This window comes from Parasteatoda tepidariorum, chromosome 1, assembly GCF_982258835.1.
Source record: "Parasteatoda tepidariorum strain Cologne lab strain chromosome 1, Ptep-v5.0, whole genome shotgun sequence".
Classification (NCBI taxonomy): Eukaryota; Metazoa; Arthropoda; class Arachnida; order Araneae; family Theridiidae; genus Parasteatoda; species Parasteatoda tepidariorum.
Window position 1 is genome coordinate 40,507,067 of NC_141755.1, and position 19,316 is coordinate 40,526,382.

General features: G+C 27.6%; 1 protein-coding gene and 1 long non-coding RNA gene across 4 annotated transcripts; one reads left to right on the forward strand and one right to left on the reverse strand.

Annotated features, from left to right (window-relative positions):
- Nucleotides 1–546: 546 nt before the first annotated feature.
- Nucleotides 547–3,397, forward strand: LOC107438456 (uncharacterized). 2 transcript variants are annotated; one of them, XM_071179962.2, is made up of 4 exons: nucleotides 547–677; nucleotides 767–798; nucleotides 998–1,187; nucleotides 3,080–3,397. In XM_071179962.2, exons 3-4 carry the CDS (start codon nucleotides 1,022–1,024, stop codon nucleotides 3,304–3,306), a joined length of 393 nt encoding a protein of 130 aa, XP_071036063.2. In that variant the 5' UTR covers nucleotides 547–677; nucleotides 767–798; nucleotides 998–1,021; the 3' UTR covers nucleotides 3,307–3,397. The 2 variants fall into 2 exon arrangements, with proteins under 2 accessions (XP_071036063.2, XP_042906804.2); XM_043050870.3 differs by having other exon boundaries at nucleotides 573–798; nucleotides 3,080–3,396.
- A 4,087-nt stretch (nucleotides 3,398–7,484) lies between these two features.
- Nucleotides 7,485–17,611, reverse strand: LOC107438462 (uncharacterized). Of its 2 annotated transcripts, none has more exons than XR_011636601.2 (4): nucleotides 17,489–17,611; nucleotides 11,029–11,205; nucleotides 9,628–9,741; nucleotides 7,485–7,569 (listed from the first exon to the last, which is right to left on the reverse strand). It is a non-coding gene; the product is annotated as an uncharacterized LOC107438462 (long non-coding RNA). The 2 variants fall into 2 exon arrangements; XR_011636602.2 differs by lacking the exon at nucleotides 17,489–17,611 and adding an exon at nucleotides 13,457–13,612.
- Nucleotides 17,612–19,316: the final 1,705 nt, after the last annotated feature.

The following is a 19,316-nucleotide window of genomic DNA, read 5'->3' on the forward strand; positions in this document are numbered from 1 at the left end:
ATATGACATAATGCTATCGTCATAGACTGTTAACAATTAAAACTATTTTTTATTTATTACTTCTTATTGTGTCGAAAATTTTGTATTTTTATGTTTATGTATCTTTTTCCAAGTATAGTTGATTATTTTAAAAATCCAATTTCTGCACTTTTCATTACAATTATATGGAAACAAACAGTTATTATATAAAATTATAACTATATATTTCATAAACAAAATTTTCTTTGCAATAATTTATTTCTTTGATTTGTTTATTTATTTTTATTTTTTTATTTATTTTCTTTGTGAAAAACATGGGAAAATTGAGAAAAAAATAGGGATGGATAAATAAAAAAACGTCAAGGGTCAGAGCAAAGCGCGTAGGAATAGTGTTGCCTCCTGGTCATAGTAATAATTAATCCCTACAACAAGCTACATTATAGTGAAGGTTATTTGAAGGAAGATTTCAACATCAAAAGACATAAAATGCTAATCTTACATTAAGAGACATCAAATGCTAATCTTATCTTAGAAACCTGACTCAATAGGAATGCCATTTAAAATACTCAATTACTAAAAGCAGAACAATACTCAGATAAAATGAAATAATCAGTTGCTATATCCATATTTCGATTTTTCATCAATGGAGTAATAACGGTGTTATAGTTTATTTTAGTTGCCAAAAGGAAAGAGAGACGGTAAGAGAATATAATTCCTTATCTGTTTGATCTTATTTAATGGATGTATACGTCACCATTGTACTGTTCTCTTTCCATATTTTCAACAGAAAAATATTTCCTGAAACTATCCTTGCCAAAGGTAAGTTTATTACTTTATTTAAATTGGTGTCCTTTTATTAGTGTTTCTTTAACTTCTTCTTTGTGTTAAAAAAAAAACATATTTCATGTCCTTAAGCCAGTTTAACTACTGGTTTAATGTGAGCAGATTCGATTAAAAAAATCCGCTGGATATACTGAAATGTTATATATTTACGAGTAATGTAGTTTATTTTTAATAGGTACAAACTATCCTTAAAGCAAGCATGTACACTGCTATCTTCTGGCTTCTTGCTTTCGTCCACTACAGTAGTGCAGTTGTCTGCGATGAAAGTAAATGCGGAATATACTACTTTTACATCAGTTGCAAACAAGGGTACAGGCCAGTTTTTGCGGCATGTAACTGCTGTGCTACTTGCGAAGAAGTGCTAGGTAGGTTTTACAGCGTTTGAATGATTCACCTAACTTTTGCTTATATTCTATAGCAGCGGTTTTCAACTGGCTGCCCGGGGGCCGCATCCGGCCCGCGAAACCTTTTTTTGCGGCCCGCGAACTAAAATATATTAGTTGTCATTTTTTGAGGACAATTTTCGTAAAAAAAAATATATATGGGTTTAAAATACTTTTCTCGTTAATAAAAACATAATTTCTTCGTTTCCGTGAAATTTATCATACCAACGGTGTAAAAAGAATTATTTCTCAGGTTTTGCATCCAAGAACATACTTATTCAAATACAAAAATAAACGTGTATGTTGCTTTTTTTTATTTCATTTTTTTTTGTATTTTGTGAATATAATTTAGCATGTGTGTATCAGAAATTTTCTCGAAGAAATTCTCCGATTTAGCTTTTTGAAACCACTCATTTTGGACGAAAATATTTACACACGCATTTGTAAATTTTAAATTTAAAAATTACAAATGCAGACAAACCTCAATTTTGTCATTGAACATTTTGCGTGCTACTACGTAAGTTTTAATACGAACCTTCTTAAAGTTTTATATCTTAACAAAATAGATATCTGTTGCACATGAATTGTTTAATACATGGGTGCACATTAAAGTTATTGTAGCCCGAATTTTTTAATATGCAATTAAATATTTTTAAAAATCTACTTCTTATTTTAATTTGTAATTCAATACTTTTGTTTTGTACAACTTGGTAAAAATCTGACAGTAATATTTAATGTTCCTTCAAACATAAAAGAATCCTACATAAAATGTTGATAAAGTTGCGGCCCGCCATTTGATTTGTGTTTTTAATTGTGGTCCCCGGCCTCATGTAGGCTGGAAACCCCTGTTTTATAGTTATGTATTTTCCTCGTGAAGGATTTTGTATATTGTATAGACGTTATACACTGCAAAAAAATCCAAAAACGTATTTATGTATTTTTTTAGTTTTAAAATGTAAAGCTTGCTTTAACAGATTTCTTGCTTGAAATAAATGCGCATGGTTTGCAAAAAACATAATTTAAAACCATGGATATGCTAAGTTTCTAACCGTTAGAATCGTTATTGTAATTGTGTGATCTTTAGCAATCTTCATGATAAAAGGGGAAAATATAAAATACTTTAAAAGATTCTTTTAAAATGGGTGCTTTTTAATAAATAAAATATTTTTTTTTAGTTTTTAAAGGGAATGGGCTTCTAGTTCTATTAAAATGAAAAAAAAAACTGGTTTATATTCAAGATGCAAACTGGAATTTTGGCTGTGAAATGCTTACATAAATGCGGTAAATTGCTTAAATTACGAAATCCAGCAAAAACACTTTTTTCTTGAATACATACAATTTTATAGTCAAATTAGAATTTTTAGCAATCATAAGATGAATTTATAAATTTAACATTTATGCAAATGTTTTTATAGTTGTATTTTGAGCTATCTGTTTCCGATTCTTTAAAAATTTTAAGAATACAAATGCTTACACCAAAAGAAAAAGGAAAAAGAAATTACTTTCTTAAATCTTAAAAATTTTAAAAACAAGTAAACAAAAAGTGAAGATGCGAAATTATAAGACATTTCGTTGTAACCTTCACTGTTATAAATTAACAAGAAGCAGTAAGTAATAGTTTTTTTTAAGATTATTCATGGCGTTAAGATGTTAAGATTATTCATTAGTTTCATGGGCGGAGATTGAAAATATGGTTTCCTAAGAAAAAGATATTTTGCTCATTATTTTACGCGGTATAAATTTCCAAAAAAACGTTGGTTTTAGGTAAAGACTTGAAATGTCTAATCTATAAATGAAATTATAACTAACAAAATTGCATATTATACAATGCTACAGTAATAAAACAGTCTCATGAATCCAGTTTTTTCTTTCAGGTAAAGGAGATCGATGTGACATAAGAGATGAGTCAGCTGGTGGAAGCGATGGAAGATCAAGAGCCAAGCGAAGTGCTACAGAGCCTGCAGGTGGAAACACTGGAACAACAAGTGCAATACAAAGTACTCCACCACCTGTAGTAGATGTAGACTATAGTTATGCTCGCTGTGGACCAGGACTTGTTTGCAGCCCTAAAACAAACACTTGTGTATCCGCAGCAGGCTAAACAGTTTATACAATTGTGATTTGTAACTTTCTAAGAAGAACACAAATGAAAACTTGATGAAATAAAGGTATAGAAATAATGTCTTAACACTTGGCGTTGTTTTTACTGCTATTATATATTTTCTAAAGGCAACAAAAAATCAGATATTTCATTCAGTATCTAAAACTTTTATTTAGTATCTAAAACATATTGAATAGCAAAGACGATTTCCTTGGTAATAAATGCTGCCTAAAAACTGAGTCATTTTTCATTGAAATATAATATTTATAAAATATTTTGAAAATATGTAGATTTTCATTTTTTTACACAGTTTTCAACATATTTCACATGTAAAATAATAAATTGCATGGAGGCAAAAATTTTATGATAGTTATTAAATAAAATAATAAAAAATAGTAAATATTTCATTTTTTGATCTATTGATTGGATCTTCACGTTCTAGGATTCAATTTTAATCGTTCAATTTGGTGATCTCAAATATTGCTAATTAATTAGTGCAGACGATATTTCAAATTACGAAATCAGACTTGAAAAGGGACTTCCGCTAAATAATAAAAAAAAAATTTCCTACGGATTCGGACTTATGACCCCCAAACTATAAGAGGTAGTCGCAATCTTGGAAATATGTTTCTAATAGATTGGTCAGGATAGCGGTTTAAAGTTTTAAAACCTAATGTTAATTTTGCTTTTAGGGCATTTCGCTGTAACTCGAAAAAAATATCTATATATATTTATATATATATATATAAATATATATATAATATATATATATATATATAATATATATAATATATATAAAAATATAAATATATATATAATATATATATATATATATATAATATATATAATATATATAAAAATATAAATATATATATATATATATATATATATATATATATATATATATATATATATATATATATATATATATATATATATATATATATATATATATATATATATATATATATATATATATATATATATATATATATATATATATATATATATATATATAAGAAAAAAACTTTTTATTGTTAGGATCATTTTACAAATAGAACCCTTTTAAAACCAGTTGCTGTCTTCTTTAAAGAAGAAGTCAAATCCCCTCTTAGTAGCCCTGAGTACTCTTTCAGCTATGTGGGTGTAAGTACATGGATAGCACATGTACCAGTACATGGATAGCTTCACATGGTTGAGTGGGTTACATAGATGGCTCTGCTTTCTTTTACATGGTTGGGCTGTTCGCACTTCTTGCACCTGTATAGGCTTATTGTGCAGACTATAACATATAGAGTTCGTGCTGTAGTAGAAGGAACTGTTGGATACTGATGTTAAATTATTAGAAGCATCGATTCACTGTTCCAATCACATCATAAAGAGTCCTATAGAATCCGTGATATTGTTGGAAACTGATGTTAAATTATTTGAAGCATTGATTCACTGTGCTAATGACATCATAAAAAGTCCTATAGAGTCCGTAATATTGTACCATAAACTATTGGATAAATGTGTTACAATTAAGTTGTAACGAGACGAAGTAAAAATATTTTAATAATTAACCAGTCACAAAAAATAACGTAACATTTTAATATCATGTTTTATTGGAACGCTATTTAAAAAAATCAATTCCAAATAAATTTTATTGTAAGAAAACATAACCAATTTTATTTTAGTGATATTCTCTATTAAATCATTCTTGATAAAAGAACAATGCAAACTTTTTTACAGTTAAATTAAACAGTTTGGATTCTTAATGATTTTTATGTATTTAAATAATAAATGGGTACACTAATTAGGAAAATAAAAGGTTTCAAATCAGATCTTTCTGCAACAAATTGCTATTTTAAAGTGTAGGGGAGAGTGGGGTCAATTGTAACAGGATACGATTGCAACAGAGCAAAGATTTCGAGTGTCGGGTTCTAGATTTGGTTCCTAGGTGGCGCACAAGGTGTATTTAATAAATCTACATGTACACCCCTGCTGGCAACCATTTTTATGTACTTTTGAAAGAGTTACATCACAAAAGATATTTTCACGCTACGTAAGTACTTTTTTGGGTATTAGAATATTATATTATAATAAAGTAATTTTGTTTAAGCGAATGAAAATTATTAACCGAATATGTAAGTGGACACCTTAATTAACATTTCAAAAAAAAGTCTAGTTTTGTTAATTAACTAGCATTGTTTTTAAAAACAGAAGCTGAAATGGAGTTTTGGAGACGATTGTAACAATAAGTAAAGGGACGATTGTAGCAGCTGAAAATAAATAATCTTATGTTTACAAACCATTACTTAACTCTTTAAGAACCACCAATAGTTTCCTATATCATTTATATTATGTTGCATGTGCATTATTTTATTTGTCACCTTTCACAGCATAAATTAAAATTTTTGACCCCTTAAAGTTAAAAGTTTAATCCTTTAGGTCTCTGCTCAATATTATTTTTGCTCCTCAAATATCACTACTATTTTGATCAATAAAAAATCTGTCACAACTATGATAATATGTATAATTAACTATGTTTTACTTGAATATATGAACTGTTACAATTGTAACAAGTGCACGACTGTCAAAAATTGTTAATAACTAATATAATAACATTTAAAATAAGGTACTAATTTTTTTTCTAGTAGAGGATAGTCCACTTTACTCGTGTGTCAATTAATACTAATAATATATTAGATTTTTTGTTAGTATAAAATAGTTAGGTGAAAAATGTTACAATTGACCCCACTCTCCCCTATACTGTAAAAAAAGTTTCGTATCAAATAAAGTTACGTTAAGAGTACAGCATCCTTGCAGTGTATTCTAACTGTAAAATTTTTTACCGAAATTTTTGCAGTAATTATAGTGATTACTAAAAAAAAAACAAATTTTTTGATCTGTACATTTTTTCAGTAAAAATGGATTTTACGGTGAAAAGTACCAGGCCTCTGGGTGCCAAATCTTTTTATCTTAATTTAAATCAAATTTATTATCAGTGTAACATGTATGTCATATTTAATTCTTGTTGTCAAAATTAGATTTTTGTATACTAATTTTAAGATTATTTTCACATCTTCGAAAAATTCCTCGTAGGAAATTTTTTTGAAATTTGAAATTTTAGTTTTAACTGCATTTAATTGACATCCTACTTAAAGATATTTTCTCAATTTCTTTTAAGACAAAATTGATGAATATGGTTGTTTAAAGAAATTTTGTTTAACAAAAGGTTGCTTAAATTTTTGTTATTAATTTTTAAACCTATCAAAACTAATTAAATCTGTCAAGATATTTATAAACTTAGAAATTAACTAGAAAGTAAAACAAAAATCTTCTTTGTGAGTAAAATTTTAATGGCCAACAATTAAGAACTTATTCTTAGCTTTTCTCCTTTTATTTCTTAGATTTCTTTAATGTTACAATAATTACTATAAAATTTAAATTAATTGGGAAAAAATGTTCTTTTTTTTGGTTTTGAAAATACATTTTCCCTTACAGTTAAATTCAAATAACGTTTCCTACAAAGCTAGTACAGCATGTTATAAGTTTTCTAACTTTTTAATTAAAAACAATTTGTAATTTAAAATTTATCTATTATGACATCAACATTAATTAGATTTTTTTATGAAAAACGGTTAAGAAAAGGAATAAAACTTAGTCTAGAAAAAATTGCTCCTCCCTTGAGAGATGAAGATACAGAAGATTTATGACGTACGGTAATTTACACGTTGGTATTCATTTTCTTATAGAATCAGATTTGAAATAGATTCGTAAGTCAATATTACAAAACAGCTGTTTAATTTGCGCAGTCAGCGAAATTAAACCCGACCGAAACTTTATGAATTTTTATCTAATACTTCTATTTCAAACTTTAATATCCAAACATCATATTTCAGTGGAAACTATTCAATGATGTACGTTTACTATGTTGTAGAAATGAATTAAACTTCAATTTCTCTGATTAAACTTAGTTTTCAACATATTTCACCTTAGGAACAATATACAAGTTTAAATATCAGCAGGTTAGCATCTATAGTTTAGTTTTAAGAGTGATCAAAATTCGCAACTGTTGAATATTTTAAATATTTCGAATGTCAAATCTTGGAAAAAATTGGTCGCAAAATCAAATACAAATACATTGTCATATCATGTTGGCGTGCTCATGCACACGTTCAATTTAAAAAGAAAAATTTACAAGCAAGAAAATGAATACTTTATTAAATTTTCCTTCATTTACACATATATTTTACTATAATTATCACGATTAGGATGTACCTGTAAAAGAAGAGAAAATAATATTACTTATTTATTTTCTCTAAAAACAATATTTAAAATTAAATTATTTTGAAATGTATCTTTCTTTGCATTGTATATTTGAATACCATGCTCTACATTCCCATTTAATATTTTCTTTGATATTTAGTCAAAAACAAAAGTTTTTTGCGGAGTGTTTTAAGCAGATTTTCTTGTTTATATAAAGGTATTTAAAATAATTAAAAAATGGAATTCGAGCAATGACGACTTGAAATAATTTACAACGATTATGAAAACTGACACCTCCATTGCCGAGCTCGTTAAACCTCGGAATTGGTTCGTAGTTTCCTTCGTACTGCTTTCCTCGCTCATTGGATAAGTTAGTATTTTGTTATAGTTTAATATCTCACATAAAATCTCTAAACATATGCAAAAATTACCTCCTTTTACATTAATTTAAAAAAAATGCTATTCCAGCAATAATGGTTAAATATTTTGCATCAATAATGTAAACTGGCACCACCTCGACAAAAAGTTTTCGAGCTCTAAGGTATACAAATTTTTACATCATTTTGAAGAATGTAATTTTACATGACAAAAAAAAAACAAGCTTTGGGTTAAATCGATCATGTAGTTCTTAATAGATTGAAGTCAGATACTTAAAATTTGAGTGGTTTTGCTCAAATTTTGTACTTTGACATGTAATTTAAATTATTTAGACAGATGCAAAAATTGTATACCCTACAATTCAAATTTTTTTCGACCATTACAAAAAAAATAATAATGAATATTTACTAAAAGTTATTTTTAACATGACATTGTCTCTAGGATAAACGAATTTTATAATTGAGTGCGAAAACCTTTCAATTCATTTAAAAAAAAACTTCTCGAGAAATAACGAAATAAGCAAAAAGTAAAATTAACATAAATAGTCCAAACTTTGGATCGCTCTCATTATTCAAAATGTTCAGCATCCAGGTGGTTAGTCGTCTGTGTTAGTTATAATATGTATGGGTTTAAATAATTTCAACAGGAAAATAAAATTACTATCTTAGTTTGCTTCTAGATGCCTAGCTTAAACTTATGTATGCTATAATAAGATTATTATAGCCATAGAGGTTTAACCCTTTGAGTGTTAGGTCCGGCTTTTTCCCAACTTTTAGGGCAAGCTTCCATGCAGCAAAAAAAAATTATTATTTTCCCATATTTTACAATGGGAGAGTAGAGCATATCAGGGAAATGTCTGTACAGTATTATTCTAGGGTTAAGCTCTTGGGGAGCTAATTAAGCTATCTTATCGTAGCCATTACTCTACATTACTGTAAATTATCGTACATTATCGTACCCGCAACATTATTTCAGTTGTTCTTGTCCAGTTATTCGACCTTCTTTCTTTTACAGTGTTAAAGTGCTATTTCTTGTCTCGAACAATATGTTTCATGAGTGTTGGGAGAGGGGTTGGGAAATTTTTTTTATTATATATTATTATGGCCTTCTTTCTATATTATAGAAAACATTGCATAAAGCAGCTATACTATTGCTTGTTTGCTTTGTTTTATGACCTTAACAAAAATAGGGCATTGAAGAAGGATTAATTCCTGTAATTGCAAGATAAATTCAGATAACATCGCGTCATTTTTTTAAATTCTTCTAAAATACTAAGTCTGAATTTTTGACATTAGGAAACGCAAATGGATGTTTAAATGAGGAAAAATGTTTGTTTGAAAAACATTTATCGTAACAAAAGCTAATTTAAACCAGTGAACAACATATTTCTGTCTAATATCCATTGATAAATATCTTGTGTTTAATATTAATCCTAATTAAAACTGCAAATATCTCTAAATTATTATGTTACATTCGCAAATTCAATAGTGTAATTAAAACAAAAATATAGAACATTTTTTTCAATTACCTGCTTATTTCTTAGATTTTATTAATTTATACTTCCACGCAAGGAGTATCTCGCATTTGGGACTGATGTTTCAGTTTTCGTTCCAAGTACGAACAAGCTTTATTGTCAACATGTATTTACCTGCTTATATAGACATTAATGTTTTATCTAATATGGGTAATTACTTTTGATTGGTTTGCAAACATCACAGCAACTACAGTCAGATTTTACTGGAACATAGCCTTCTCTACAATCAATTATCGGGCAGATTCTTCCTTCACAATTGGTTTCGCACTCATCTGAAAATATGTAAGAAGAAAAATACTGATAAACATACTCTTGGAAATTATTAAATTAAATGTTAAACAAACATTAGTGGAAAATTTATTTTTGATATCACATAATATAATCTATTTAGAATAAATTTATTTCTCTCAGATAAGTAATTAGAAACTTTTATCAATATTTAATGCTAGAAAGTAACACATATGAATATTTCTGATTTAAAATGGTGTGAGACGACATTTATTCAGCATTCAACAACTATTCTCAAACCTGTGTGTAATTTCTTGATTAAGAATTGGAAAGTGTGTCATTTTTTTCTTTATGCTCTCCGAAATAAGAAAAGAAGATGGTGGACATTTGGGACATCGTCATCAGAAGAAAAGAGGTAAAAGAGTGCTCAGTAAATAAGATTTTATTCTAAATTAGTAACATTTTTGAATTTCACATATGTAAGTGTCTGCATTGTTTTTAATATGCTTTTCAAGCTTAAACCAATAAAATCGAAGTTAAGCGAATATAACTAATGCTTTTAAAGAGTTTCATATATCAAAGAGTTCGAATCGATCACATATACTTTTTCATACTTCATACTTTTTCTTACTTTACTTACTATACTTTTTCTTTTATACTTTTTCTTACTTTACATATGCAAGATTTTCCTTAAATGTTGCGACAAACTTCTAAGAGAAGTAGGGAACACTATTAAGATTAGAAATTACCTAGGGAACCATGACCGGAAATGTCGTCCTACGCTGCTGGGGGCGGTTTCCTAATATGGACATGTTTATCGTGTGCCTTTGAACTTGCACTTTTACTCTTCCGAAATGGATATTTTATTATTTTAAGAAAATTCATTAATATTTTATTATTTATAAAAATTTTATGTTACTACTAATTATGTTACTATTATTATTGTCGACAGTACCATTAAAATAAGCTCAGAGATATTGTTTTATCGTAATTTAAGGATTAGGCCAGCTTGTCCGGTTCGTCTCTAAACCAATAAATTGCGATAAGGCAGCGAACTCTGTACCTATTTGAAACCAGTTTTTGGCAATAATTAATAGAAAACGAAAAAAATAAGATAATATATATAAATAAAAGTATCTGATGTTCAAAGCACATGAAGTAACAGTTCATAATAGAAAAACACCCCTTATCCTTACGTACTAAATTTAGAATAAGAGGTCCCAATTTAAATTATTCAGATATACATAAATACAAAAATAATATGGTGAACAATATGAAAAAGCAATAAACATAAGTTATTGTGTTCCTTTAAAATTATTAAATATGTTTACTTTCAACTTTCACACATTGATTGCAGCAACCAATCCTCCTGGGTGCGTAACCTGGGACACATTGAATTTGTGGGCAATATCTTGGACATACTGGAAGAATTGCATGGATAGATATTATCTGAATGAGTAGTAAGATTAATAATACTTTATACATGGCTGACCCTTGATACTGAGAATCTGAAATTTAAAGAAAAAAATGTTACTACAATTTAAAAATACGGTATAAAATTATTTCTATAAGTAGAAAATAAAAATTTATGATCGCTTTCAAATGTTTTATTTTAATATGTAAAACAATGTTCTTTTTTGTATGTGTTTAATCCGTTTTAATAAAATGTGTAAGCGATTCTCTGTAAAAAACGTGTACTCAAATTTGACATTTTTTTGGACAAATTCTTCCGATGAATATTTCGTCAAATTGAGGATATCTTAACTTGTTTAAGAACACGATTTTTGAGAAACCTTGAAGGTAACGTATCCCGCTAGCGAATTGCCAGACCATACCGCGGATTGGAAAGGGTTGGCGAAAATTTATATTAGCGTTAAAGGAGCGTTCTCGCCAATCGCCAAACAGCTGTGCGCTTATGTTTTTGTTTTGTTTTCGGTATCGCGTAACATTCAACAAGTTAGATATGGATGCGACGTTACTTCTTAGTATCAATGAAGCGGATCTTCCAAACAAATTCTCGAATATCATCACCAAATATGATGGAAAATGATGGAAATCCGCTCGTCCATTAAATCATATAATGGCATCCACGCATGGATTGACGCATTCAGCGTTAATACCTGCACATCATGGATTACACGTAGATCTCGTCCAACTGAGACAAAAAAAAACTTAGTTGCAAATACATGTTCTTTAACTGTATTATAATTTTTTCTATATATATTTGAATAATTTGTTACTAAATTATGCTTTTCTTAAAGACTATGTGTGCCATCACAGCAGTCGTAATTCAAGTTACGCTGCTATTAGAAAGACAAAAGACTGCCAATGCGCTGCTTGTGTTTATATAGCCATCAAGCAATCAACTGCAACTACAAAAATAAATAATACATTTGTGAAGGCAAATTACTATTAATTTATTTATTATTTCTGATTTAATGTCGAATTCTGCATTCAATGAAATATAAAGCATATTTTTTTTGTTATAGCGTCGACATAAACTTTTGTATCTGTTAACTAAATTGTGTTCATAAGTGTTTTTTAAGAGGTCTTATTAAAACTAAGATTAAAAAAATTATACATTATTATCTCCATAACCAATTCTATATTTTCATAACTTTAATTAAATATATATCGAATAGTGAACTTCTTTTCCTACACACTAATTAAAATTAATAATTTCACAATAACTTTTAATCCTTAATATTGAAATGATGATTACAATAAAATTTGTTTACATTAAATATCTCAATTTTTTTTATTGCTTAGCAGAGACTTTGTTTCCAATTCTGTATTCATTAATTAAACTTAATGGTTCTGTTCAATAACCATTTATAATTTTTTTAAATTTTTATTTAATTTTCAGTTATTATGAAATTCTTTAAATATTTTTCGACGTAGAGATTATTTAGCAATAACGAGAAAAGGTTAAATTTTTAAATGTATAATACTTATAAATGTTTGAGAGAATTTTCAGCAGCTATTTTGTACTAATTATTTTAGTTGAAATGTTCATTATACACAGTTTTATAATAATAATCGTAAAATTCATTGAGCAATTGAGTATTACATTTTAAAATGCAAGTAGAATTTAAAAATTATTTCATTTATTAATTGTAAAACGGTAGATAAGTAACTTTGTCATGAAGTATTACATGATACGAGAATATTATGCGATTGCTTTATAATGAAAGAACAACAACTTACGTTTTAAACTTTTTGCGGAGAAGAAAAAAAATTTAAATTTTTTCCTCTTATTGGTGTTAGCGATTAGAGAGTCTTTTATCTCATAAATATTAAGTCAATACTGTTCCCTTTTAAATAAAAATGCATTTCGCTCTGAAAAAAAAAATACTTGAATTCTGTCATGTTTTTGGATTTTGTCAATAGAAATAGATTATTGCAGCAAAAACTTTTAAATTTCTAATCAAACTTTTCTTTATTATAATTTCGTGTAAATAATTATAAATAATAATATAAATGACTATTAAAAGGAATTAAATTAGAATGTCCCATTTTTGAGAATTAACTGTTTACGCAATCAGATTAGTAATTTTTTTCCATCATTTACAAATGGAGAAAATGAATTTTACAGTTTAAAAGGGAAGAGAAAAATAAAGTAGATATTAAATTCATAAATTAAGAACAACCCGAAGGAAGTTGAAGAAATGGCATTAAAATCAAAATTTCAAAAGATGAAAAATCAAGTTTTTGACAAAAAATATAAAACTACATTTTGATCAGATGAAATTTATTTACTTCTTTAGACGACTTTTCTTGAAATTCAATACTGTTGTAGAAAAAAGGCAAGAAATCGGGGAAACGTCGTGCTTATAATGTGAAAACAGTAAAGTGACAATAATTTATACACTTTTAGGAGTAGGGCGGCTGAAAGTTACTGCCTGCTGAAAAAGGTTGGAGGGGAGGGGACCAAAAAGTAACACTATGTTCTTTGAAATTAGAATTATCTCGCGTTTCCTGCTTCCGATTTAATAAGACGCGGATGTTAAAGTAGTAAAATTTCATTTTACTTTAATTTTTTTCGTATTATGATATTTTATAGTGAAATTAGAATACCTACTACATGCCTATTATATATATATATATATATATATATATATATATATATATATATATATATATATATATATATATATATATATATATATATATATATATATATATATATATATATATATATATATATATATATATATATATATATATATATATATATATATATATATATATATATAAAGGTGTGCGCGCGTGTAATGGTTTTTACCAAAACGAAACGAACTTTTCATATTCTAACTTGTTTAAGCTAGGAGAATACACGGATCTAAAACAGTTGATAATACATTATTAATCAAATAATAATAATCATTTAGCTTGTTGATAATAATAATTTGCTTTGCATTTTTGTAGAACTTAGAAACAAAATAACCAAGTAAAAGGAATATCTATTTTCAAAAGTAAAAATCAGCTTTCACAGCTATGTTTTATTGGTAATTAAAATGTCGACTTATAATTATCAATTAGTTTTGTTAAACTACTTAAATGTTTAGAAAAAGGATTTATTGTAATTAAAAGTTTTCCTTTTCTCAATGTTTAGACACAGAAGTAGAAATTAAATTGATCTAAGTCTTAAATGTGAGTTCGATAACATAATCTATTTCAGTTCAGTACATACATCTAGCCTCTGTTGTCGCCAATAGCTCAATTTTGAAATATAGTTTTTTTTAAATAAATTTTCTGATATTTTCATTTGAAGGATAGTATAAAGTTCGAGAATAAAAAATTTGTGTTTAAACGATTTGTTGAAAATAATAATTATTATTAATATTTGACAACTGAGAGGTTCGCTATTAGTGTTAAATTAAAAGTTTTCGAGATTGAAATGCCGTTTGGACGAATAAAAATAATAATATTTAGGTGTAAAATTGCATATGACAGTTAAATACAGTAGTTTTTCAATTTCTGATAACCTATATGAGCCTGCGTATTTGTTTCTTGAAGGTGTTTTTTTTTATCTAATCATTTAAACTATAAGTACAGTGAGCACAGTTTAATAAGATATTCATATTATTTTCGACTTCTTTTTAATAAGACATTTTGTAACGATACTGTTTCTATGAGAGCAAATATTATGAGTAAAATTTCTATGATAGCAAATTTAAAATATTTTATATTTCAAGATGAAAATTATCTCTTTTTTTCATATCTTTGACTATTTTTCTAATTTACGGATAATGAGAAACTTGAAGCAAACAATATTAAGATTATTTACTCGTTTGTCTAATTTTAATAATTTACTGCAAACTCTAAACGTATCTAACATTGGAAATTCGTTAGAAATTATTTTAACATTTTAGGCTCAACGAAGATGCCATCAGAAATTTCGCACGTCTGGAACACTTTTAAACAGGATAAGGAAAAGGATTGATGGAGTTAAAACTCGGAGCGCGTGGGACTCCTTTCAAAGTACAGCTGGTGGTCACATCTCTAAAACCTCCAGAGATAAAATTAAAGTACAACCTTCTTCAATAAGCCGAAGAAAAGTTGGAGTTACCAGGGGCAGCGAGAGGATACCCTCTAGGCGCCCATCAGTTCGTGAGAAACACTCAAGGAAAGAAAGAAAATGAAATCTCGCTGAAAATGTGAGAAAAAATCAAGGTAGAGCAACATCGCATCAGAAAATTTTCATTATCTTTCACTATATACCTTTTTAATTATGTTAGTTTTTAAAATATGTTATTTTTTAATTATGTTTTTTAATTACTTAATTCATTTAACAGTTACGTATGATACGTATGTATGTTACGCATAAACCTGTACGCAATATATGTAAATAAAATATATTTTTGAAATTGTGTATCATCTATTAATTGCATTTATTATTGTAATATTGAAAGACTAAGGCATCTATGACCTCCGTAATAAAAGAAGTATTCGCGGACTTTTATGTATATCAAGGAATTGAATCAATTTTTCGCGAAGTTTAAGATCTTATCCCATTGAAAAAAAAAGTAATTTAATAATTTTTTTTTTCAATGAATGCTTCGAGTAATAAAACAAGCTCGACATAGGTCATTGAAGAAAAATCTCTTCATTTGTACTTTTTTTCCTTCTTAAATATATTGCACATATTTTTTTCTCCACTAGCGAATTTCCGATCACTTTAAAATTTCAAAAATATCGATTATTTCATTTGCAAGAAATTTTTACTTTAAAGCGTGATAACATTTTTGAACACTCTAATTTTTTTTCTAGCAAATAATATGTCTTTGTTAATTTCTAAAAAAAAATCTTCATAAAAAATGTTTACATTATTCTTTTATTAAGATTGATTTAATAGAGAATATCATTAAAATAAAACAGGTTATGTTTTCAAACATTAAAAGTTAAATAGAATTAATTCTTCAAAATAGCGTTCCAATAAAATATGGTATTAAAATGTTACGTTAGTTTTTGCGATTGGTTGATTAATAAAATATTTTTATTTCTTCGCAAACACAATTCCTGTGAAACAAATTAAATCAGTTACATCAAAAAACAAGATCGTTTTATAAAATATAAATTATTGCGTTCAATAAAATGTAAATACAGTGTATCTGTTAAGTGATCCCAACAGTAAAAAGGTTATCTTCTTATTTAATTCTGTACTAAAAGGAATTGATGAGTTATTTTTATTCATCATGGCTAGTCGAGGAGTAGAAAAAGAATGTCGAATTACACTGTCTAGGTTAATGTAATTTCGTTCTCCCTCCATTTACGCGTAATCCATCGCCAATTCCAACTGCAATCGCCAAGTTTCTAATCCGCGGTGTGGTTTGGCAATTTGCATCCCGCTAACGTATACTCCCGTAACGTAAGATTACTCCGTCCTACAGTTATTATCTATTTTTACTGTTATCTCTTGTTTTGGAATGAAAATTTCATAAAAAGCATCGATATTAATAAAACATATCTCTTAACATAATCAGTTAAGAAAACGATATAAAAAAGGAATATAAATAAACAGTCACATGGTTAGCAGTAACAAACAGAAAACTAAACCTTTTGAAAAGAGAGCACAAATACCTTTATTATCATCTAATATAGTGAAGATAGTTTCAAAATTAGAAGAAAGGGGCTATAGACCATGTGTTGATATCAAGGTCTATGAAAGAACCTCCGGCTTTTTATTTTCATTTATCTAGAATACTTTTTCTACATAAATTATAGTTCATTTTTATTTACTGTGCATAAGCTGCAAGTACACAGAGCTCATACAATAAAATAAAAATATGCAGAAAGCAACGAAAAGATTTTTCAAGGAAAAATAAAAATTATTAAATATTTTTTACGAATTTTTAAATTAGCAAACTTTTTTAAATTAAAAAAATATTGAAAGAAAAATAAAATACACGATTATATCTGACAAAAATTATGCTTTCTAATATTATATTATTTAATATTCTAATATAATACTTTCTAATATTATATTATATTATGATAGCAAAAGCAAAACATATCAATACATCAATACAATAGTGAAAGGAGCACCAAAAAAGTTTGAAACGAAAATAAACCTTATTAAGCAAAAAAAGTGAAATAAATTTAAAAACAGCAAGATAAAACAATTATGCAAAAATAGAAAGTATGAATTAAAAAAAAACAGAATAAAACTCAAAATGTAATATGTAAATGCATTTTGAGTTTTATTCTATTTTTTTTTGGAATTTATATATACATATATATATAGATAGATAGATAGATAGATAGATAGAGATATTTATGTATTCCTACCTGAGGGATGGAGATAGGAAGAGTTATAAGCATATATTAATTACGGGAAATCGCGCGTTATTATACACACCCTGCTGCAATCAATCAATCGTGAGGCAATAGAATGAAACAGGTGTTTAATTTGCATTCTCATCAAAATGGAGCTGCAACAGAATTTCATAACTTTTGATGTAATAGTTCCTTTAAAAATTTTTAATTGGATGGTGTCAATATTCTCTGGTGTGATGATGATGCACTAAAATTATTACCAAAACCTCAGTTTTTCAGACTACATATGCTTGTTTCAACAATTTTTAACTGCAGAAAACAATACCTGCTTTACAATATGCAAGGTTATACAAACCGGTTTCACAAACTCTGGATGTCATACGGTAAACTATATACAAACATTTGAAACAATTGAAAAATTAGCAATAGTTTAATTTTACGAGTTGTCGATCAGCACTAAATAAAAAAACTTAGCTAAACTTTTGGTTCAGAATCCAATGAACGAAAAATTTATAGCAATAAAATTTAAGATAAATATTTCTTATTTTTTTCTTCAATATATCAATTTATTAGAGTATATATATATATATCACGGCAAAAGACCGAAATCGGTGGCTGTTGACTTTCACCGGTGAATGTCAACAAACACCAAATACGTCGGTGAAAGATCGAATATTTCATTACATTCTTGTACATTCGGACCCTCACCGGTGTATCTCAACAATCATAGATATGCTTTGGTGAATGTCCGAAATATTTATTACATTCGATTTGATATGAATTTATTAGTGGATATAATTACATTTATTCAATATTTTAACCCTACACTGATGTTTTTTTTAAGGTTAAGTGCCACTGCCCGGTATACATTTGCCCGGTATACCCTACACTGATGTTTTTTTAAGGTTAAGTGCCACTGCGTGCTATACATTTGCCCGGTATACCCTACACTGATGTTTTTTAAGGTCAAGTGCCATTGCCCGGTATATATTTGCCCGATACTCCAAACACTGATATTTCTTCTAATCTATCGTCAGTAAGTATTAAAATATAGAATAAATATAAATATATCAAATAAATATAATAATATTAGCGAATAAATTAATATAAAATTGGATATAACAAATTTTTCGGACATTCACCAAAGCGACTATGTGATTGTTGACATTCACCGGGGAGAGTCAGAAATAAGGGTATTTAGCAAATATTCGTTTGTTTTTTTTTTTACAAATTTTTTTTTAACTTATCGACAATTTTTCAAGAATAAATAATATCCGCTACATCTAAACACCATATTTAATATGCAACCTTAAAAAATTATTGAAACCTTAAAACGTCTTCATAGAGAGCAACATTGAAGGAAGATTTTATTATCGGATGAACAAAATGAGGGGGATTTCCGAGACTCAATCAAAGCTATTGATTTAAAAGAATGCTGCATGATGATAGCTGATGCCTGCAATTTTGTAAAAACATCGACGCTTAGAAAATCTTGGAATAAAATTCTTAACAGAAAAACAAACAAAACTGAAGTTTCTGAACCAGTTGATCTTCCGGATAAAAAGATACCAGGAGAAGAAATATAAGACTGGTGTCGAGACACTGAAAAGGACGCAGAATTTCAAATTTTAAATGGTGATGAAATTGTTGCTGAAATTTTGAATGAAAATTAGAACTCCACAGACAAAGAGGAAGAAGTATGTGATCAAGTTCAAGATAGTGGACTTTCTCATATAGAAGCATGCAATTCATTAGGAATTGGCTAGAGCGTCAAAATGACGTTGATCCAGTTCAGTTCATTTATTTACAATGAATGAGGGATATGGCTGCTCAAAAAAGA